Source organism: Syngnathus typhle, linkage group LG22 (assembly GCF_033458585.1).
Source record: "Syngnathus typhle isolate RoL2023-S1 ecotype Sweden linkage group LG22, RoL_Styp_1.0, whole genome shotgun sequence".
Taxonomy (NCBI): domain Eukaryota; kingdom Metazoa; phylum Chordata; class Actinopteri; order Syngnathiformes; family Syngnathidae; genus Syngnathus; species Syngnathus typhle.
The window spans coordinates 1,547,940-1,571,346 of NC_083759.1; the positions used below are offsets into that span (position 1 = coordinate 1,547,940).

The 23,407-nt window shown below is 48.5% G+C and overlaps 2 protein-coding genes across 2 annotated transcripts in view; one reads left to right on the top strand and one right to left on the bottom strand.

Moving 5' to 3' along the window:
* Nucleotides 1-23,407, bottom strand: part of bcl11bb (BCL11 transcription factor B b) — a 26,549-nt gene continuing 3,142 nt past the window's right edge. Inside the window, exons 2-3 of the mRNA XM_061270463.1 lie at nucleotides 17,331-17,714; nucleotides 1-4,302 (exon numbers count right to left, since the gene is read on the bottom strand). Coding sequence (XP_061126447.1) covers nucleotides 2,252-4,302; nucleotides 17,331-17,714 — 2,435 coding nt within the window. The 3' untranslated portion in view covers nucleotides 1-2,251. The remainder of the gene's footprint in view (nucleotides 4,303-17,330; nucleotides 17,715-23,407) is intronic.
* The window catches only part of ccnk (cyclin K), an 18,255-nt gene continuing 12,502 nt past the window's right edge, over nucleotides 17,655-23,407 (top strand). Inside the window, exons 1-4 of the mRNA XM_061270486.1 lie at nucleotides 17,655-17,795; nucleotides 19,324-19,388; nucleotides 22,346-22,518; nucleotides 22,649-22,727. The gene's annotated coding sequence lies outside the window, so the exon portion shown is untranslated. The remainder of the gene's footprint in view (nucleotides 17,796-19,323; nucleotides 19,389-22,345; nucleotides 22,519-22,648; nucleotides 22,728-23,407) is intronic.

Genomic DNA, 23,407 nt, shown 5'->3' on the forward strand with positions numbered 1-23,407 from the left:
TCCCTGCAAGTCCTCGTTTATTTTTTTTTTTGGAAACAAAATATGGCACCTGACTTTGACATGATTGTGTAACTTTAAAGTCCCTCCACCAACATACAAGACTTATTATTTGCACTAAGCAAGTACATTTCACGGCTGGCATACTTTCGTGTGAATTCCCGATCAAAATTCAGGGATTTTTTTTTCTCTCCCCCCCCGATTGGAACACAAAAGAGGACGAGAACATTTATTTTATTTTTTTCCTAAATGAAATATGGCATCTGCTGCTTTCATGTGGCTTTTGCTGTCTTCACTCCCTCCCGAAAAGAAGATGCGGCCCGTCCAAAAAAAAAAAAAAAAAACATATTTCATATGCTTCCAATTTGATTTGAATGACTCTTGTGTGCTTGGTCAAGGTCCCGCCGCCAATGCCGCTCACACATCTTCATCCTTCTGCCTTTCATTTTGACAACAAGTCGGGGAGGGGGACTCCTTCAAGGTCACGCAGCCAGATGTGCTCAACATTATCATAACTCCGATCTTTTATTATTTTGCGGTTATTTTCTTGCCTCCGTGTTCATTTTCATGCTGAATGGCTTTTGTTAAACCTCCTGTGACATGACATTGTCAGCCAGAGAAAGAACAAAAAAATGTTACTGGGTCAGTTTGACTCTGGGCGTGTGCAGGTAGCGTGAAATAAATCATTTTCCCGGATGTGCTGATGACACTAATTAAGCCAAGCGCACAAAGTTGATGATAAGAAGCTATTTAAAGACGGTCGCTCACGTTGGCCTTGTGTGTGTGGGGGGGAATATTTCCAATATGTATCAATATAGTCCTGAAAATGATCAACTCAATTGCAAAAAAAAATTAAACCTTTTTTGAGTTAAGCAGAAGATAGCAAAAAATTATTTTCCCCTGCAACGTAATAGGATAGTTAAAAAGGGCGAAGGTGGGCGGGGCCTGAGGCAACAACGCACATTTTTGCACACACGCACGCACACAAACGGAATGACGACGCGAGCAGCTGGTCTTCTTGATTGTTTTTCGTACGCCTCTTTCGGAAAACAGTCGGGCGCATATGTTTTTTTTTTGTTTTTTGATTTTTATTAATTAACCAAAAAAGGTCATCTATTTACATAAACGGGACTGTTCCCCTCTCACGTGGATCACAAGTAGTTTTAACTTAACAAGCAGACATATTAAATATGGTGGTTCAATCTTACATGGGCAAATGCATTAAGTGCAACTGTTCTTTTTTTTTTTCTGAATAGTTTTACGTCCTGGGCGACATCAAACACAGCAACTGTGTTTGCTTACGATTAAGCGCATGTTTTCACGTTATAATTATTATTATTATTTTTTTTTAAATCAATTATTGAGCAGTGCTGGGGAGGAGGGGGCAAGATTGTAGTCCGCTGCTGCATTTAGCATATAGAAAACATCATTTACTCACTCACGTGATAATAAGCTTCCTTAGAGGACAAAACTAGATTATCATTGTTACTAAGGGTGACTCCTTGCCAATTATTTTTTAGAAAATTAAAAAAAAAAAAAATGAGCACATTAAAAAAACACACAAAAGATGTATCTGCACATGCCAAATGTTACCCAAAAAAAAAACAATAAATACAGAAATTATTGCACAGTAGAAAGGCTCCATGGAATTCCTTAAATCCTCAGAGGTGTCTGGACAAGGTTAAAAGTTTTAATATTCTCAGGCGACAGGGAAATAAAAAAAAAAGAAAAACAGAAAAGAAACATCAATCAGTTTAGTTTTTTTTTTTTTTTTTTTTGATTTTTTTTTTTTTTTTTTACGTAAAGAGAGCTTATCCAGCCATGCCCCTTGTTCAAAGTAGTCATAGGAAAGATGTCTGCAGAGAGTCTCAGTCATCCGGGTCAGGGTAATCCTCAAAAGTTGAATCGAGGCAACTGGATTTTTGTCTTAGCTGTCTTAGCTGATATTTCAACTTTTGATCCAAAAGCTTCAATTGTGGAGACTCTACACTGTGCCAGTTTTGTAAATTTTCAAAAAGTGTGGACGCTATTGCTAGGTAACATGTGAAATTAGTTATGTAAATACCCAAAGGTGTCAGAAAAAAAAATTACAATTAACTTCATCACTACTTATGACTGAATTGAAGAAGCGTTACGGACTAAAGTTGAAATCCATTTATTTCCCGGGTCCAGTTGGCGCCATTCAACTTTTGCAGATCATAAGAGGAGACGAGTGCGTGTACCTGTGCTCTACGTTTGTGTGTGTGAGAGACGCTTAGCTTCGCTCGGCTTGTTCCAGTTTGACCTCGCTCGCCATCAAATGTTCGCCGTGCCACTTCTTCATGTGTTTCTCCAGCGTGCTGTAGACGCTGAAGGGCATGTGGCAGATGTCGCAACGGTACACCTCCTTGCCGAACTGGCCGTGCGTCTTCATGTGGCGCGTCAGCTTGGAGCTCTGGGCGCAGGCGTAGCTGCACAGGTCGCACTTATAGGGCCTCTCGCCCGTGTGGCTGCGCCGGTGCACTGTCAGGTTGCTGCAGTTCTTGAACACTTTGCCGCAGTACTCGCAGGTGTCGTTGCGCCGGTCTTTGGAGCTGGGCGGCCGGCCGGGCCCCGGTCCCCGCAGGAGGTGCGGCGTGCTGCTCCCGCTTCGGCCCGAGGCGCTGCCGCCCTCCATCAGCTCCCCCGGCGGCGTGGAGAAGCGCAGGCTGCCCGTCTCAGAGGAGGAGTGCTCTGAAGAGGTGGCGAAGGGGGATTGGCGTGAGTCCGTGAAGCCCAAGAAGGGCTCCCGGATGAAGTGGCGAGAGGCGGCGTACCCGGCCAGGAGCTGTGAGTAGACGTTTTCCGGCGAGATGAGCGGCAGAGCCGGCGGCAGTTCCAACTGCTCTCGCTCGATCTTGATCCTCTTGTTGTTGGACGGGCTGGTGATGGGCGTGGGTCGGCGCTGGAAGAGTCCCGAGAAGGACTCGACTTCGGATACGCCCATCCTGCCGTTCATCACGGGCCTGGGCTCCGGCTTGTCCGGCTCCCTCATGGCCTCCCTGTCGCTCTGCCGCTCTCGCTCCGGCTCGCCCCCGTTGGTGCCGTCGCCGTTGGGCTGCCTCTCCATGCTCCTCTTGTTGGGGTTCAGTCTGAGATGATTGTCAAGATGGTTGTAAGGGTGCATGATGCCCACCCCGCCGCTCTCACCTACTCGCTCGGGGCCCAGGAGCTTCTCCTTGGGAGACTGCCTGGGCCCGTTTTCCCGATTGGGGTTGAACTCTTGGGAGTCCTCGCTCAGGTTGGAATCTGGCCTTCCGTTCCTTAGCTCTTCCTCTTCCTCTTCTTCCTCCTCTTCCTCCTCCTCCTCTTCTTCCTCCTCCTCATTTTCCATCCCCGCCACTCTTCCGTCGCCCTCCCGGAGCTTGTCTTCGCCCTCGCCTCCGTCTCCTCGGTTTTCCGCCTCGGGGGAGTCGCCCATGGAGCCGGACTTGTTGTGCATGTGTGTCTTCATGTGCCTCTTGAGCTTGCTGGCTTGGGAGCAGGCGTGGTCGCACAGGTGGCACTTGTACGGCCTCTCTCCGGTGTGGCTGCGGCGGTGCACGATCAGGTTGCTCTGGAACTTGAAGATCTTGCCGCAGAATTCGCAGGATTTGGATTTCCCCGCCGACTGGTTCTGACCCTGTGAGTCGGGGGGACTGGAGGAGCCGTGCCCACCCTGGGGAGTGGGCGGCTGCGGGCCGTAGGTGAGAAAGGCCGGCGGCTTGGAGCCCGGCTGGAAGAGCGTGGGACTTAGCAGGCGGTGCATGGGTGGCACGCGGTTAGGAGACAAGGGCGGCGTGGGCCCTCCGTTGTTGTTGGTGTTACCCGCCAGCTCCCTCAGACGCCGCGAGAAGTCCATGGACGGGGGCTCCATGGGGGTCAGGCGCATCACCCTTTCAAAGGCACTGGGGTGCTGGGAGAGCAGCCCCATCTCTTCAGGGCCCAGCCGCTCCAGCGGGGGCCTGGGAGGGGGCGGCGGACTCACAAAGGGCGGAGTGGCCGGGAGCCGGGTCTCCATGAAGCCCGGTGGCGGGGGGTGTTCCCTGAGCAAGGGCGCGGCCATACGCAGGAGGTGGAAGGGATTGTTGGTGTCGCCCAAGAAGGTGGGCAGGGGCGAGCGGGGCAGGGCGTCAGCGCCCGGCGGGGGCGGCAGGGCCATGCGGGGGGTGAGCGAGCAGTTGGCCAGGTGGTTGTCCAGGTAGATGCGGATTCCATGAGTGTGCTGGGCGTGCTGGAGGAGAAACCAGGCGCTGGTGAAGGTCTGCTTGCAGCTGGTGCAGATGTAGCTGGATGGCTCGTCTTTGTCTGCGGAAAGGGGGGTGGGGGGGGGGGGGGGGTGGATACAAAAGATATTTTGAGTTCATCTCCTTCATCCCAAACATTAAACACATATTTAAAGCAGATAATATCGGCTAAGACACATGACTTGTCTCCATTGGGAAGACATTCTGTAAAAGTGTGTCTGGGGGGAATTTGACGGTGCGTGCTTCAGTAGACCTTGCTTTGTGCAGCTGGAAGAATAAAAGATGGGGTGAGGGGGGGGTGGAGATTGCCTTGCTTCTTCTAATTGATAAATTAATTAAGAGAAAGACTTTTGTCCAGATAGTGTATACGCGTTTGTCCGTTTGTGTGTGCATGCGTGCGTTTATTGGGGCTAATGCAGATGGCAGGTAGCGAGCGCCCTAAGGCCACCACACATTATGCAAATGTTGATGTCCGCCTCGGCTTTAATATACAGATCCATCTCGTCTGTTCTGTCATTTCCATACGGAGGCGGCAGGGGAAGCGGGGTGGGGGGAGAGCATGCAAGGAAGGGGGGCGGGGGGGGGGGGGGGGTAAATATGCACTGTTAATATAAAAAGATGGAGGGGTGATATCGGCCAAAAAAGCCAGGCGCACAAAAGAAAGCAGCGAGATGATTGCGTGACACGTTTCGGTGCAGTTACTGCCGCTGCAACACACATACACAAGCCAAGCGCACACGGCGGCGACCCTCATTGACAAATTGCTCGTCGGAGTGACTTAATAAGGCCAAATGAATCGATCAGTCACCGCGCCGAGGCCTTTGTTGGGATTTATCTAATTGAACGCAGACGCTTGCCTGCAAAGGCATCTGCATCTGCTTATGCAGCATCGCAAGCTACCGCCGACCCTCGGTGGAGGCGTTTGTGGGCACGTTGTCAAACGCTGGGCTTGGATACCAGGAACCCCTTCGGCGCGACTCAAATATCTTCCATGTTGATTTAAAGTGGGACTGAAAGAGGGTAGAATCACGTTTCTCCATCCGTGTCAGACAAAGGTCTGACTTTGGACTCGGGTCGTAGTCCACGAGGCGGAGCAATTGAGGGTGGAACATTGAGATGAGGGGAAAGATGGAAAATGGCAGCTTTTACAGGAAGTGGCAGGGGTGCCTTTTTTTGCCTTTCCTACTACCTCCAGTGCTTCCATCCTCTGAACTGGATTTACTGGCGTCTGACCACGAATCTGTTTTCTTATCTTTATCCTCTTTAGGTGAAAATATAAGTCAAATCATTTTTCTGCGCGTTATAATTTTCATTTTAATACCGTGCTTGTCGCTTGCATCCGCTAGAGGAAGCTGAATGAGCGCTCTGATTGGTTGAGCTCTGTCGGTTGTGGACGGCTTGTGTGTGTGTGTGTGTGTTTGGGGGGGGGTCGGCAAAGGCTAATGAGGAGCTCATTTACTGATTCTGTCACTTTTTCGCCGCTATTAGCGGAGATCTGTTGCACTGTTTTGGCTGGGAGGGATGCGACCTGACTCCCGCTACTAATGTGTGTGCGCGAGTGGCGGGCTGCCTGCCTGTGTTTAGTTTGGCTTGGCTTCACACGGCCGCTTGGCAGCTTCGTGCTGGACAGCTTAGCAGCTTGGACGGGGAGACGAGAGCGCGAGATGCAAGGGTGGGGGGGGAGTGTAAGAGAGGGGGGGGGACTCGACTTAGTTGGGCACACACACACACACGGAGTGTATTTACAAGCCCCCGAGGACCCGGCGGCTGTATAATGTGATCGCCAAACAAGGATCAATATGGCAAAATGTAGCGAGAGACGTCTTGATTTGTTGTTGTTGTTGTTGTTTATTTTTGATATTCCATCCATCACCGCATGCCTACGAGCCAATAAATAAGTTATCCTTCCCTGCCGCCGCCGTTGGCCCCCCCGCCCCCCCCCCCCCTTCTTCCGCCACAAATTTGCATCTTGTCATAACTTAGCCCGCCGCGCCATAAGGGAGGTGTGTCGGCTAATAGAGTGACAGCTGATGGCTGCTGCCTAATGACCACCAAAGACACATTTCATCAACCTCTCGAACAAGCCAGAAATGGAGGGGAGGGGGTGAGGGAGGTGATGATAGCGTCATAAATATAAAAAAAAAACAGCCCTTTGTGTATTTTTACGATTTCAGCTTCCACCTCAGCATATTGTTGATTTTCAAGTCGATGTTTTTTGAGATGTTTTAACAGGATTCATTGTTTCTTCCTGTTTAGATTGCATGGCTTCCTGCGCAAGACCGCAAGTAGGAAGTGAAGCGTGTCGGCCGTCCGTGGGCCCGATTGCAACCATCTTGGCTTCACCCCATTGCCCCGGGGAATTAGCGTAAGTCTATTTTTATCGCATATTGGGCTGTGTAGCTTTCATTACAACTTATGTTTAAAATCTAAATATATAAAAAAATAACAATGCCACACACACATGGCTGGAAGGCCTCTTCACTCTTGCCTATTAGTGAATGAAGCGAGTCCGTGACTCGTTTTACTTTGCTGCAATTAGAGGCTAAGCTCCGCCTACTGATGACCATGATCAAGTACACGCACACACACCGTCAACAAATACTCCTCTACTTATCTAGCTTCTGAGCTGGAGGCTTTCGGATAGACTGTCCAGGTGCGCGCGTAGACAGGCAAAGGTTTCCCAGGGAGGGAAGAATTAAAAAGGCGAGATCGGCTTGGGAGGGCCACGCCGGGCCGCATGCATCAAAACAAAAGCCGATGGCCAGGAGCCCTGCAGGAAGTAATTAAAAGACTGGCACATGTACACCGGCGCAGTTAAGGTGGGCCCGCTAATAACATTCTCTTTCTCCTCCGTTTCTCTTCTTACTCCAACCGCCGTGCCAATTAAAGATCTGAGCTTTACATCACGTTTTATTCCTTCCAGATTGCCGTTTATAGCCGTTATTTTTGCCTTAAAGTACAAACAAAATGCCAGCCAATGGCTATCGACTGCTCGCATATGGCCGCCGTCGAGAAATGGGAGCGAGGAGCGAGCCGAGGAGGAGGCGCTGATGGTTGGGGGAGCGGGAGGTAGACAGCGCGCATATGGCGCAGACATGTGGATTTGTCTTTAATTTAGGAATTCACATATGCCGTCGCTCCCGCCATCCTCGCCTGTGTCGCAATCCCGCGCTAATCCACGCCGAAAAGCTACCAAATGGAAGCGCTCATCGTCCGCGTTGCTTGCACTCTCCAAACTTTGTTTTGGAGGACCGTTGCTTTTCCGGGCTAAATAGTGCAAAAGCCTACATCGCAAAACGTTTACTGGGCAGTCATAGAAGATCAAAATGTGTGCGTGTGTGCGTGTGTGTGGCTGTGTTTGTGTGGCATTCCCGGCGGGTTGCAGGTTGGCTGCGCCATTCCGACATTCCATCAAGGGCGACGCGGCACAACACATTTACACTCCGAACAAAGCCGCCTGCAGGCGAGGCCGCTGGGACGCCAACCTGTCCCCGCCAGCCCCTCCCCATCTCCAGCCTCCACACACACACACACACGCGTGTACACACTAGGGGGAACGCACTGTGCACCTGTCAGGGGTTAGCTGACACCTCTCCTGCTGGCAAAGCAGCTCCTCATTAGCATGGCTGTGATCTAGGGGTCCCCGGGGGGTCCCAACCTCCACACCTCGCCCCTGTGCCCACCTCTACACCTCTGCTCCTCCTCCTCCCTCCTCGGGCTCCCACTCTGCTCTGATGGCTTGTTTGTCATAAAGGCGGCTAATCAAGGGGGCCACGGGGGCCGGGCAGATCAACCGGGGACGGCGAGCTGGGGTGAGGAGACGCCACTGCCGCCGCCTTGGTGTGTGTCCGCTGGCTGTCACGTGCATGGCATGTTGGGTATTGGGGGGGGGATTGGTACGGGACGGGCCGCGACGACAGTAGCAGGCAGGGGGTGAGGCGCTCGCACAGTGGGGCTGGCTCCATGTTAAATGGAACCAGCTTCAGCTTGCTAACCATATGCATCTGTGTGTGTGTCTGTGCGTTTGTGCGTATTTGTGTGTGTGCGACTAATAGGTCTGACAGCACAAAAAGGTTTAAAGCTGTCAACATGGTTGCGTTCGGCAACACTACACGGCACGTTTCATTCAGGCTCGACTTATTTGCGACCTGGTCGGGGAGTCATCATAGAAAGTCGAAAACAGGAAGTACAACACGGAGGTGAGGTTCCCGAAACTGTGAAGATTTAAAATTTTAAGAGGTTGTGATCCAGTCTCACGGTAAAAAAGAAAACGATTTTGACAAGCGCATAAAAGTGCAAAACGTAAAATATGAGGGTGGCATTGGCGAGGCGCCGGAAATGAGAAGGCCACCTCAAGATAGTGCAATACGTTTGTGCGGAAAGGAAATTAAACTGTTCATTTGCTTTCATTTTTGCCGAGATGGCGCGTGCACGCCGCCGGAGGCGACGCGGCCCGTCTAGGCGATGACAGCTGGATGCGCCAAAGCGGCCCGGCCGCAGCATAGTGTCAAGTGAAAAGTGCCACTAATTGAATTGGAAAGTTGGAAAGTCATGAAAACGCAATGAGTCAAGACCCCCCCCCCTTTGTACGCCACCCCCACCCGTGGGTAAAAGAAGAAAAATTGCCTTTTTTATGTAACACGTCTAATTTGTGTTCCAAGCACCCCTGGAAAATGACTCCAATGAACCAAGACTGTTTTTTCGGGGACCTAAATTCCCAAACTCCCTGAATCTGCCATTCCAAAGCAGTCTGGCTGGGAAAGCGGCTTGTAATTGGTGGAGAACCAGGAAGTGCATGACCTGTGGGGTCTGGCGCCGCAAAATTGCGAGGACACTCGGCCCAAAAAGAAGAAAAGAAAATTGGCATCTGTTGAGGAAGCCGAGGGAAAATGCGTTTATCGCCACCCCCTGCCATTCTATTGTTAATAACGGAAACACCGGCACTTAAAGGCGGCGTTGTGGAGCCGCGCAGCGGGCGGCGGCATCAAGGAAACAATGGCGTCATCGACGGCTATGACAAAAAAAAGGCGCATCTTTAATAATAACAGGCAGGCGCAACAAGCAGAATGTGAAATCTTCCCCAGGAAAAGGTCACCTTTTAGTTGCCTTTGAACGGATAAAAAGCAGCTTTGACGACTTTGAGCGTTTTCCATCCAAATGAGCTTGAGCCCAGCCCCTGAGGGACGCCCGCTTTGTCCGGGCCGTCGCTGTCCCATTCACCGCCGTCGCGTTGCCTTTATTGACTCCGACGTGCTAATGCCGCTTAGGCGGGTTGTTAGATGTTCAGAGCAAAAGCGCCCACGCCTGCCCCTTCTCTGGGAAGAGCGGCAGAAACTTCCAGCGCAATTGCAATAGGCCAATGTCTTTTGATTGACTCGGACGAGGCAAACATAGTTTCCTCTTGTGGTTCGACACATCCTCCAGACCTGTTTAATTGTAATGTTGCCCAGCTGGCTCGGACACTCGCGGTTTACACGCAGCCTGCAAGAAGCCTTCGGCATCTTGAGTAAATACAGCGAGTCGGTCCCTACTTAGTTCCCGAACACAGTCCCCCCAAGTTTTTGTGTTGAAACTTGTATTAGTCGAGATGCCAATTTGCCAGTGAGCTAATTAGCACTAGTGCGCTAATGCAACAAAACAAAAACAATGTGACGTGATTGCGATGGGTTCCGCTCCAGCCGGCTAAATGTTCGCTAAATTGATTAGCGGAGTGTCGGCAAACGTCTCCGCTAATCAATTAATGATTGTTTTTTTTAAAACAATACCCCTAATCAAGTCTTACTCACTCGTCACTTTAAAGATTTTGCTTCACGGATCTCATGTGCGACGTGGCACAAAACATTCGAGTGGCGGCGATACGACACCCATACAGCAGTTAGCAATTTGCGGAGTGGAAATGAACTGACCGCTGTGGGCGTGCTAACTCTTGTAGCAGCTCGCAAACGTTGTTTTTAATTGACGCCGCTGCTGTCGGGATGGTTCTGTCAGTTGGATCGCCGTTATCGAGATCCACAACAACGGCACTCGGTTAGCATTGGTAGCGGATCTGTTGCCTTGTTTGGCGACTCTTGACGTTGGTTCCCATGGCCCGCTGAAAACACAAACATCTTTGATCTCGCGTCTTTTGCTTTTCACGCCGCGGGTCCCGAAACCTTCCCAGGTGCGTCCAACTGCCTCGACGGCGCAAATAGAGACATGCTCGTCCCTCGGCGCGGACACACCCTGCGCATAGTTTTCCGTAAGTGTGTGTGTGTGTTTGAATATGTGTTTGACTGGTCTCCGTTTGGCCTCGGGGCCTCCCTGGAGAATTTTGTGTGGCCTCTCTTTCGCTCTCTCAATTGGTTCTCATTATCTCTCTGTCTTTGCGGCTGTTATCACGCTGATACATTTCCTGCTGTTGGCACGGCTCCTGCATAGCTGATGGTTAAAAGAAAGCTGCTTTCATCTCGCCATTGCCTTTAGGACACACACACACACGCACGCATACGTATACAAATGAGCAGGGGTAGCTTGGTTGGGGCCAGCATTGCCCCCGCCAGACCACAGGCCCAGACAAGCTCCACTGGCACACATCAACCTGATAGCATCTCCACTTTATTTCATTTTGGGAAAGACAGGAAAGAGGGGGGGTGGGGGTTTGATTTTTAAGTCCGACGGGTTCGTTTAGGCAGGCAGACGTGGCACGACGCGACACATGTTGTGCTGTTCCGCACTTAAACCATTGCGCCCGCCTAATAAAAAGCAGATTTACATTTCTAATGAATAAAGCCAGCAGTCAAATTGTCCTCATAATCCTCTTATTTATTTAAATAACCTCCACACAAGTCCTCTCGCACACACACACCCCAAAAGGAAAATATAGAAAACATGCAAACAGTTTTAGGGCTGTAATATTTCCCAGATATGTCTAATCATTTCTGCCCACCCTCGTAAATTCTAGAAGCGCTCGCAGCCACAACAAAAAAAGAGATGCTGCTTTTTATTCTCAAATAAGTCACTTTAGCATGCACTTTGTGTTTCTTGCATTTTTTTTTCTCTTGATTTTCTTTTTCTTTCCATTCAGTTACAAGTTTTTGATTTGACTATACAACTTTGCTTAATGCTAACACACCATCCAAAATGCTATCAACGGGCTAACAGAAGTAGGATCAATACCGCTGCAATCCATATTTGAACACAAATGTCTGACAATACTTTGCAGGCACTCATTTTTTTTATCCTCTACCACTGAGTCACTTCGAGTAGGTGCTGCACTTACTTCATCACGACGCACAAATTCTTAACATTGTGTTCAATTATGTATGTATTGGTAAAGTACAAAATTATGGCGCGCTATTTTCCTTGTTAGTTTTGTAGGGGGAAGCTCGTACTGACGAACGCGTTCCCAATAAACTGGCAGCCAAATAGCACAACGAGGAATTTCCCCGCTGAGATGTTTGCATTTACCACCATCTTGCGTTTTTGCGTCACCGTAATTGCACAAGACAAGTAAGTGGATGCAGTGAGGGAAGTTGTGGAGGGGGGGGCGTATTATAGCGTGGGGTGGGGGTGTGTAAGTGCGGCATGAAAAGCTCTCAGCATCTTGGCGGCGGCTAAAAAGCCAAATAAACGGCGTCACCGAGCGGGGCGCTAATGAGATAAGAGGAGGAGGAGGGCGGCGGCGCCGACGTGAGGAGGCGCGAGGCGGTCCGAAGCGCTAACAAGACGAGTCGCTTCCTTTTTTTCGCAGCCGCTAATGGCGCTAGTAGGACCCCACAATTGCACATCATATTCGGGCTCTCGGATTTGCCGTAATGGCGGTTGGTTACGAGTGTAAAAAACAGTTGGCTTATTCTTATTTTGTCCTAAAAAAGGTGTTTTTTTGCAGTATTAAAAACAATTATAGCAAAAAAATTATTACAGGATTATTTTTTCTAAAATATTCATCTTTTATTCCTTGTAAAATATTTACAAGTAATAACATTAGAAATTTATTTTTGTGATATTATTCAAAATCGTGACATTATTGACTAAATGACAACAACATTTATCTCCTAAGATTGTAGATTCTACTTTTTTCCTTATAAAAAATAAATAAGACGTTTTTCGGGAGGCGCGAGCTTCTCTTAATTCTACACCCCCCCTCCCTCCGGAGCAGAGAGTGCACGCACACATCTGGAGCGCGCGGCACATGCTGCAAGTTAGCGGTGGCGCTCACACTCCAAATTAGTGGCCACTTTTATTCCCCCGCTGTGGTAGGAAAATATCAAATCTGCTGCCATATGAGTGCCATAAAGCTGCTTGTGCTCCGTTTGATGCCTTCATGTGGGACTCCTTAACTCTTGAGCGCGTGTGTGTTTGTGTGCGTGCACGTTTAGTGAATGTCGGTCTTGTCAGCGTATTCAAGCGTGCATTTTTCCACTGGTGGCTTTTTACGCTATCTTTTCTTTATGGCTTTTTAAGCTCATCACATTCAACCAAACGTGTGATGCTAATTTCTCTCAGCTTGTCCAGTGCGTTTCATATTGCATGCTAGCATTAAGCTAACTAAATGTTGTGGTCTACGCGCTATATTTTTGGTTCTCTTTTGTTTCACGGCTCAGTTGATAAAAGTAGCATCTGCGTAATTGCTGCGGTATGCTATGCTAATGTACGTTAGTCAAAATCGACTGTATGCCGTTCTCCCCGTGTGAGTGTGTGTGTCAGGTGCGCACATGCAGGCTCATAGACCGGCATGACCCCATTGGATGGAGACACCTACACACACACACAGACTCACAAAAGAGGCAGACATCCCCTCCGGGGTGGTCCCGTCTGAGGGTCCGCATGCAGGCATCAACATGCTCACTGCCGTTTTGGGACATGGCTCACGAGCTCATGAGTGCAGACTAAAATTGACAGTGTCGCTTAGCTTTGTTTATGCTGCTAGGAAGTCCGTTTTTTTTTTTTTACTTTCAGTGACATTAACAAAAAAAACGTTATTCTCCTAATGTTATGATTTTAATTAACTCATTAAAAATTGTTGAACCTTAAAAAACATTGGCCGTACACATACATAAATCTGTATATATTTATTTTGGTAAAATGTTATTTTTTTTAAATTGAATATTTGTCTTAAATTATTGAAAAAAAACATTTATTTGAATATCATTATTTTTTAGCAGTAATACATGACGTGCCAATTCATTTCTTACCGGTATTATCTTGTAAAATGTTCCTGAAATAAGACTTTACAATAATACGTTGCATATTTAATATCTAAGTATTGTGCCTAAAAATCCTGCACATTTTCTTCACAATTTTCTCAAATACTCGTTACGTTCTACGATGCCCTATGGCTCCCCCCCCCCCACAGTCCCGGATCGCGTTGAATTCAACCCCGGAAAAAAAAAATCCCGGCCAACCTCGACACGATTCCCACGTTGTCGTCCGAGTTTGTGTGCGGCCTTATTGGTGTTTACTTCCTGTTTACGCGTGTGCCACGTCGTCCTCAAGGAGGTCAAAACATCCCCGAAACGCGGGCGCACCCCCCCCCCCCATATGTCATGCATGCATTCCGATTGAACATGTTTTTCTCGATTTAATCTGCCACTTGACAGCGCACACACCCGCACACACGCAGTCCTCCACATTTGTAGCTACAAAAAAGGCATTAGAGTGAGGTCGGAATCATAAACAAGTTGGTGTTGCTTGTGGAAAAAAAAAGATTGCTTAAAATGGAAGCAGCGTACTCTCTGCGCTCCCCACTGACTCACGCACACACACTAAGAGAGAAAACCAAAATAGACGCACAAATGCTTCTGAGCAGACGTAAGATGGATACACTGGCACGCTTTCAAAACACTCGATTTTGTAAACACACACACATGTGCTGATCACACACGCGCGCTAACATACACAAGTGGCACCACGTTCACCCCGAATGGCAAGCCGTGAGCTTGGACATCAAAATGAAGCAACTTTCTTCTGGGGGTGAAGAGGGAGGGAGGAGGGGGCTGAAGAAAACAAAATCATCGGGAGTAATTAACGCATTTTCATATGCAAATGTGATTAATGCAAAACTACAAAGTCATTATGCAAATGAGCTTTTCCTTGAGCCTCTGTACAAATATTCGCCGCTCAAAATCAGGGATCAGTCTCGCCATCTTTTTTTATCTAACACCCCCCCCCCCCCCCATACACACACACACTCTTCCCCTCGTTCTCGCTCGCTCGTAGAGATAATACATAAGTAGCATGTGAAGTTATTGGCGAGTGTGTGTGTGAGAATGTGCGTGCGTGGGCGCGTGCACGCCGCCTTCTGATTGCGGGGCTGCTCGGCACTGGAGCGAGACAAGGAAGCGGGCGCACAGGGGAAGGTATGAATATGCAAAAGGCTGATTGCTTTTCATGATTAAAGCCTATTTAATATGCAAATGAGAGCAAGCCAGGTGATTAAAAGAGCACTGGGTGGTGGGGCACAAAAAAAAAAAAAAAAAAAATCACATTCACCGTTTGACCTCTCAGGCCGGCAAAAGTCACTTTTACTTTTGGCTTCACTCTATAAAATATCAATTGGGGGGGGGGGGGGCTTATCAATGTTGTGATATGGTATGTCAGAGTACTGTGAATTAAAAATATTGATGCACAGAAATTTAGCACTTTCGATCATGTATTAAAATCAGATATTGGCACCGTGCGATCGCAACATCGGTGCGGATGGCCCCAACAGTCCGGGCAACTCAAGTGGGTCGCCCCGCCTACGCCACCCGACGGCCCCTCCTCCTCCATTCCCAAATGAAGGAAAAAAAAAAAAAGTTGACAGCCTGTCGACGCCAAGTGGACGAAAAGGCGGCAAGAGAGATGTTTGAGGATGTCGCTGTCACCACCGCGTCTTATGAAATATTCACCCCGATCTCTTTTGCGCGCCGTGTGTGTGTGTCCGCGCACGTGTGTGTGTATATTTGGGCGCTTGTCACGTCGTGATGGCGGGTGTTCCGGGGGGGGGTGCGTCGGTGGGCGTCCTGGGAGGAGGTTCAAAGCCGGGACAGGCTCATCTCGGGTATCATCCTGACACGCCACGGTTCTTCACAAACCCGCACGCACGCGGATGTGAGATATTAGCATAGCATCGCTGGCCCGCCCGCTCCCTCGCACCAGACAAAAAGGCCAGACAGGATGTTGTAAAAGCAGGTGGAAAAAAGACGGCGAGGGCCAAGGGGTGAGCACATGTTCGCCGTGTAGGCTGCAGACCTCAGCTGTCGAGCAGACGGCCCAGGTTTCGCGCATGAGCCGCTAACGCTTTGCTCGTCCATAATTGGCCCTCGCTTCGTTTGTCCAAGTTGGCCTAACAAACAAACACTCACTGCTCTGCTCAGCAGCCACACACACCCGCCAGTCCGGTACGGTTTGTTAATCCGGTCGCAATATATTTGGGGCACCTTGACAAAAAACAAAATATTTTTTTAACAAACAAAAGACAATGACAGGATCTCCTCTAGGTAATTAGGCGTCACTTGAGAACAAAACTCGCGGAGCAACAAATACTTAAAAAGGAAACACCGACTGGCCACTTTGTTAGGTACACAGACAAATAATTTTTTTTTAAAAAAGATAATAATGCTGAATTTTGATAGAAGCGGTCAGAGAAACATTCATTGGCCAGTCGTGTATTGTCATTTTAGTTAGCATCACAGACAGACTAGCATCAGCGCGTGCTCATTTACTTTATGAACTAATTGTAGAGAGGCTAAAAATAACCAGACAAGCCGGAATACCTCAAAAGTTACTCATTAAAAGATTTCCGGGAAGGAGCGAGGATTTATTATTTTTTTTTTTTCCTTTCCGAAGTGACAAGCGAAGTCGTACGCTGTTTATGAAATAAACATGGAAATATAAAAAGAGTTCGTCACGGGCGCGCACACTCACATTCATGCAACATCTAAAAATGTGCTCGCCGTCTTTCACAGGAAGGCGATGTGCGAACCTCAAGAAAAATACATTTCACACACTATGGTGTTTATGCGCGCGTCAAATGAAATGTATAATAATTGCAAAAAAAGATTTGGTAAAAATGGCCGCAGCTTGTTTTATATATAGTTATAAAATATATATCATGTAACATTTTGGGACAAAATCAATGAGTTTTGATTTGTGGCTCAAAATGACGGCTGCGTGTGACTAATTTAACGAGCAGCACATTTTTAACGTCCTCTTTCCGAAACGAGTGTGACATCACGTCTGTGCTAATTGTTTCCGACGTGGAAATTGTAAATTATCAAAGCTCCCGTAGACGTAATCCCCCACCCGGATGGCCATCACTGACTTGACTCCCCCGCCCCCACCTAGCGTGATCAGATTAAGAATCCCCTTCCCCTCGGCACGATGAATTTTTATTTATTAGCTCGTTCATATGAAACGATGATTGTTCTAAAACGGCGGCTGCTGCATTTAGGGAGCGTGGGAGGCGGAGGTGTCCTACTCATCACCTTCTTCCTCACCCTTTACAATTGGTTTTAACTCAAGACCTCCCGCAGGCCTGTGTGGGTGTGTTCCTGCGTCCGTGCATGTAACACAACAAACACACACACACACACATACTCGAGTCAGGCTAATGAAATCATCTGTGGCTACATTAATCCCTCCTGAAGGCCACAGTCAAAATAACAGGGATTCTTTTAAATGCAGCTATCTTGCGCAGACAGGTGACACACACACGCACACATTCTAAAAAGAAGCTTATCGAAGCAGTTTTCTGATGTGTAGCAGCCAAAATGCCCTCGCAAAGAAAAAATGCCGCCTTTACAACAGTGTGATGTCAAAGTTTGGAGCACACAACCCAAGAGAGCTTTCCTAGCATTTTACATGTCAACCAGCCAAAATGTCCCTGCAATTAAAAAGCCCACAAGTGCGTGTGTGTTGTACATACTCAAGTCTGAAAGTGGCCAAAGTGTCTTCATAATGAACACTTATGCCACAATGACGGAAAGAAATGTGCGGAGGGAGTTTTCCGGTGTCCACCAAACAAAATGTCCTCGCAGCACACACACAAAAAAAAAAAAAACTGCTCGGCTACGTGATCCGCACTCGCAATGGGAAATGTCAGACAAGTACAGATGTGTGAACTCATACCTCCTTTCTCTTGTTTAGGGCAGAGCCCCTTGGCCGGAGTCAGCCTCCTGTGGGCGTCGTCGTCCCTGCAGGGCGTCACCTGCACACCCACCTCCACGGGCAGCATCGGGGCTCGCCTCCCCATCTCCAGGGCGTGGCCCCGCGGGGAGATGGGGATGCTGGCGGCGCCGCCCGCCTCCCCGGGCTTGGCGGAGAAGGAGCCCGGCGCCCCCTGCGGGGGGCCACGGCACAGGCGCCGCTTGTGCTCGATGAAGACCAGGATGTCGCCCAGCGGGAAGTTGGTCTGGCACTGGCCGCACGTCAGCAGGTCGTGCTCCTCGGGGCCCCGGAGCGCGGCGGCCGGGACTGGCGACGGGGATCTCGCCGTGGCGTCATTGGCGTCGGCTGCGGGAGGAGGAGCACGACAGTTGAGTTATTCTCCAAGACGGAAAACTGAGAAAAGAAGACTGCAAAAAAAAAAAAAAGGTGCCACAAAAGATCACAATGTGTGTTGAAATCGAAAACAAAGGGGATTGGTACGCAGCCCAATTAAGAAAAGGTTTTGTAGTTGCCACACTATGCCACACGATGGCAGCGTGGCACCCTTTCCCCCGCAATCAGACTAAATGAAGCTCCTCATCTCACTCCATCCCATTTTAGTTTGAGCGTCGAGCTAGCTTCAAGCTCGCGGTTGGCGTTCGCCAACACGCACACACAAATTGCGGTGGCGAGATAACCTGATAAGAGCAACCCGTCGCGACCGCACGACCTAGTCGTTCCCTCGCAAGTGCCGACCGACTTCATGGAATACATCCGACACCTGCTTGGCTTATCCGCCCCACATCGGCGTGGGCGACACCAGAAACACGTCTGTACCATGTGCGTGCATGCGTGTTACGTGTGGCCAGGAAGCGCTTCATCTCTCGGTGCACGCCGGGTTTCCGCTGGCGGCCTTCGCTTCGTTTGCAGAGCTGCTACACACACACACGACAAGGCCGCATCTATCCTGTGTGTGTGTGTGTGCAGGTGAGTCGAACAGTGTATCCTCAGCAGACGTAAAATCTATAGAAGGTCCCGTTACCAGAGTAAATCTCATTCTTCACACATCTGACACGGACATTAATAACCATCGCGCTCACACTCAGGCACACCCCGATGGCGTCGACTTAGTCCCTCAGCTTAGCGTAAATCCCTAACGGACAACCTCAAAAAAAAAAAAAGTCCTTTTCCCCAAGCCGGCAGCTCCGAGCTGGCTCCAGGTGTCTTGGGCCAACGTGCACCCAGGGAGAGGCGCCGATGCCCGGGAGAGATGCACAGCCTGGAACATCCATCTCGCTTCTCTCCAAACATGACACCCCCTAATAATTGCTAAGGCAAAGATAACCGCTGTGCGTGTGTGCGTGTGTGTTATCAGCGCAAAGATCCTAAACTCCCTTATCTCTCGTCTCAAACTGTCAGAGCCTAGTTCCTCCTCCAAACTTGCCGTCACACTCGGTTTTTCCATCCCCCAATTCTCCCCCAAATGTTTTGCTATTCATTCACCCCGGCGCCCCCGTTCCGCTCCCGACATGGAAGGCTGGCGCGTCGCCAGATCATTTCCATCTCATCATCTTTGGCGGCGGCGAAGGAACACAAACGCATATTTACCTGCGGATCACACAGCTTGTGGCCGCCGTTCATCGGGAAACGCTAATAGATGCGCGCGGCGGCCATATTGGACGATTGGGCGTGCGACGTATATTAGACGCAAATCTCCCAGCTAACAACACGCCATGTTCCTATTTGCGGGCGAGACAGGTGGCGAGATGGCGACGGCGGGGGGAAGCCGTCCATGCCGACTTTTGAAAAACTGAATATGCTAATCACAAACACAAGTTTCATATGGAATTGTTTGCTTTTATCTGACCAATCGGATGCAACATGAAATGCAAAAAATATTAGGTTTGTGTTTTTTTCAAGCACACTTCTAATTTGTCAAATGAATTAATTTATTTTTTTTGCTTTTTTTTTTTAGCTTGTCATTGAAGCCAGGCCTCGCCAACGAGACTCGTTGGACCTCCTTGTGTCACTTGGACCGAGGTAAGCTATTGTTTGTTAACCACATTTGTTCACGAATTTTCCTAAACTTGTGAGGCTTGTTGAGTTGACGCCCGTACATTAAATGTTTTCTCAAAAGTCCAGTCGAACAAAAAGTCAAGTTTCTGCTATTTCAAGGAACCTTCAAAATGTACTATTTGCACACTGCTGCATCTCATTCGGGCCTTCTTCTCACCTGTGCGGAAGTGCAGCAAGCGAGCGTGGAATGTTTGCAAAGGGGCAGTGAGTGTGTGTGTGTGTGTGTGTGTGTGTGTGTGTGTGTGAGTGAGTGTGTGTACGGGCCGACAAACACACACACACACACACGCACAAACATGCCGTCGAGCCTTGAAACTCAAAGCTGCTTGGCCCGCTCGCTCTCTCTCTCACGCTCTCTCTCACACACACATACAGAGAAGGGAGTCAGGCAACCTTTGAGCGCCCCCTATCTGCCACCAGCATCACTACCGCACCTCAGTTTTCAGAGAAGCTCAGCCAACTACTATTTGCATCAGTGCATTAACAGATGACACGTTCTTATTTTATTGAACCCAGAGCTAGATAACAAATATTTTTCCTTAATTTAGGTTTCAAAGGTTTTTCAGATCTGTGCTTTATAACTGAACAGCAACAATTAGTTTTCAATGCCCGGAGCACAGCGCGAGTTCATTGGGCCGAACAATTTTGAAAAATCATCTCATTTCACCCCCTCGATTCAACAAATACAAAGAATAGATTGAAAAGTATTACAATGAAAATCACGTCAACTTTGCATGCTTCGTGAAACAAACTTTCAACACGTCGACATCACTTCTCAAACGAGATCAAGGTTTTCCCCAAAATGACCATTGCAATTAGGAAATTGCATTTGTCAATTTATTGTTCAGCCCTACAGTAAGATGATAACTATCAATCATATCAAATATAGCTTGCAGTACCAATACGCTACCGAAACGTTCTCTATATTTGGGTTGGGATGGCAAGCATTTTTTATTTAAAGCTAAGAATGAGTTTTCCCATTCTTAACCTCATCTGATCCCTGGCTTTGTTCCACGAGCGTCGTTTGTGCACCGGCGGAGGTTGTTCAAAGCGAGCTGGAGGGGGTGTTTTGCGAGCTTACATCAGCGGCCTTTAATAAATCTCATAAAAAAGCCTAATGATGGCGGGCGAGCCGATCTAAACGCTGGCTGGCCGGGAGGGGGGCAAAAATTCCCAGCGAGGTCTGTCAGTGGAATTTAGAGGAAAGAGAATTTTTATACAAAACGGCCACGCTGCTCACGCTAACCCCCCCCCCCCCCCTCCTGCTTTGTCTTTGTTTGCATTTTCCTAGGGAAAAAAGGAACACACAAGTACGCCCCCAGGGTGGCGCAGGGGATGGGGTGGGGCGGGGGGGGGACTCTTCTTCATAGCCCCCCACCCCCCCAAAAAAGTGTCCAATTACAAAGATCAGTGTCAAATTTAGCTGAGGTTTATCTCACTTTTGTTTTGTATTTTTGGGTGGAATTCTTTTGATCAAAAAGTTGATGTGAAATTCTAGCATCATTGTTTTGCTGGGGTTTTTTGTATGTGGGTTTTATTTTTTTTCCTTTTTTTCTATTTCCTCACCCTTTTTGTGTGTTTCTTTTTTTACCAACAATATTTGTATCCCTTTTTTTCCCCTCTGTATCCCAAACTTTATTTTTTTTTTTACTTTTAATTTTCTTTTTTCCTTTTATGCTTTGAAATCATTTCGCACTTTGTTTAACATATGTTTGGCTTCTAGATTTTTTTTCCAAGGTTCATCTGGAAAATTTAGAGAAAAGGGAATTTTTCAGCAAAAATTCTCACTCCCCTCCCCTTCTTGATTTTCCCAGTTATACACACACACACACACATTCTATACCCTGGGGGGGGGGCAGGGGCTGGGGAGGGGGTGATAGGGCTGCTCGCATGTTGGTGAGTCTCGCTCCCGTCGGGAATAAACGACACGGGCGACGACATCGCAGATGGTTGCAATCAAAAATTCAAACGACAAGCGGCCTCGCTTTAGCCTCCGCCGCCCCCGCAGGCGGGGGAACGCTCCGGACGGCCGAGCCCCCGCAGACGACGAGGCATGACGTGGCAAGATAGGCATCGGCGTTTGACAAACTTTTCCGCGATAAGATAACGAGCGAGCGAGCGGCGTACAAAATTCATCAGATATGCTCGGCTGACGACGTTAAAATATTAAAGCAAAATGAGGGAACAAAGTGAAATGGCCGACAGCCAATCGGGAGCCAATCAACGCCTGCGAGCAAGTCGTCTGCTTGCTTATGCTCACACACCGTATGTGTGTGTGTGTGTGTGTGTGTGTGTGTGTTGCCATATGGTGCAAATAAAGAAGGGGGAAAGTGTTGATCAGATCAGGGAAAGGCGCATCGGCTATATGTGACGCCGCCTTTTCGTCAAGCGACTAACAACCATGCTAAAGTTCACGTTAGATGTAAAACAAAAAACAGTCTGTCAATCTCCATTTTGTCTGCGGCAGAGGGAGCAAGGGCAGCTCGTGTGACTCGAGGATTGACGAGCAAAGACCTCAAATTATAGAAGAGGTGGTAAAATTATCGTCGGGGCGCTGTGATGAAAAAGCTCGGCTCGCCATAAAAATGCCAAAAGGCGCTGTTTTGTGATTGCCAGCCACTTGATGCCTGCTGAGATCAGGCCAAAGCAATATCTAATGTACAAGTAGTGCTTTGACGCCACCGCTCAATTAAGTTTGTAGCAACAACAGATGTAGTGTGGTGTGAGCCTTTAAAGGGCGGGGCTTAGTTTGGGTGTGAGATTTTTTATTTTGTTTTTTTCCCCCACTCGAGTGACAATGTATCTGAAAATTGCTTGAAACTTGAAATCTGACTCACAGCGCAAAGCATTTTTGGAATAAATTGAACTGGTAATGGCAAGTTCCACCTCATGTAAGATACTTTTTGAAATCTTGTTTCCAGCTCGAGGCCGGCGGCTACCACGAAAGGGGTTCGATTCCGCGAAGCCTCGCTCGGCTGTGGGGAAATATGTCGCCATTCTGGTGGGTGCCCCCGCCGAGGTCCGCGGGGCTCATCATCCGCGTGACTCGGATGACTGCGAGAATGGCGGCCGGCCACCTGCGGCGACTTCTCGTGTAAGCGGACACCTGCCTGACAGTTGACACCTCAACTCACGCTTGCCTTTTTACGTTATTCCCTTAAAGAAAAAAAGAAAAAAAAGGTTGTTTCGTGTTGACTTAATCAAATCTTCTCTGCCTCCTCCAGCCGAGGTGCGATCCGATGGCGGAAAACCGGAACAATCCACCTTGAGGAAATAGCCCACAGTGACAAGCTCAAGTCCAAAGTGAGACAATTTGACCGTTTTTCATCTCTGTGTGTGTGTGTGTGTTGTCTGAGTGTAAACAGTAATTGGAATTGGCCCGCGGCGAGGTTGCTTCGCGTTGGTCTCCAAACCCAGTTTGAGAACAAGTTGGGCTTGATGACTGCGGCCTGCTCGCCACGCTAGCCAGAAACCGACGACGTCGTCGTACTTTGGTTTCATAACGCCGTCTCACGCGCTCTTATACAAAACATGACAAAGATGTTTACTCGATAATTATGGTTATGAATTGATGAAAATCTCGGGGTGGATTCAAGTGTCAATGTGGCGATTATTATTCCCGTTTTGAGTAAACATTTTTTGTTAATGTTCATTGGCGCAACAAAGATTGAACTGCAACCGTTCATTGACGATGCCAGGGCTAACGTTAGCCTAGCTCAGCTGAGAGACGGTGGATATAAAAAGTCGACACACCCCTATTCGATTGACAGGATTTTGTGCTATAAAAAAAATCAGGGGGATTATGAACAGTTCCGGATAGCGGTCGGCGTTAGCGCAAAAACTTCGGGCCTCTGCGAGAAAGCAAAAGAATAAATGTCAGTAAAAGCCTACTAGAACATCTGAGTTTGAATTGGAGTAGAAGAGCCTGTGCACACTTTTTCCCCTTCCTTCTAAATTTTCAATGAAGTTCCTGAGGTAAAAGT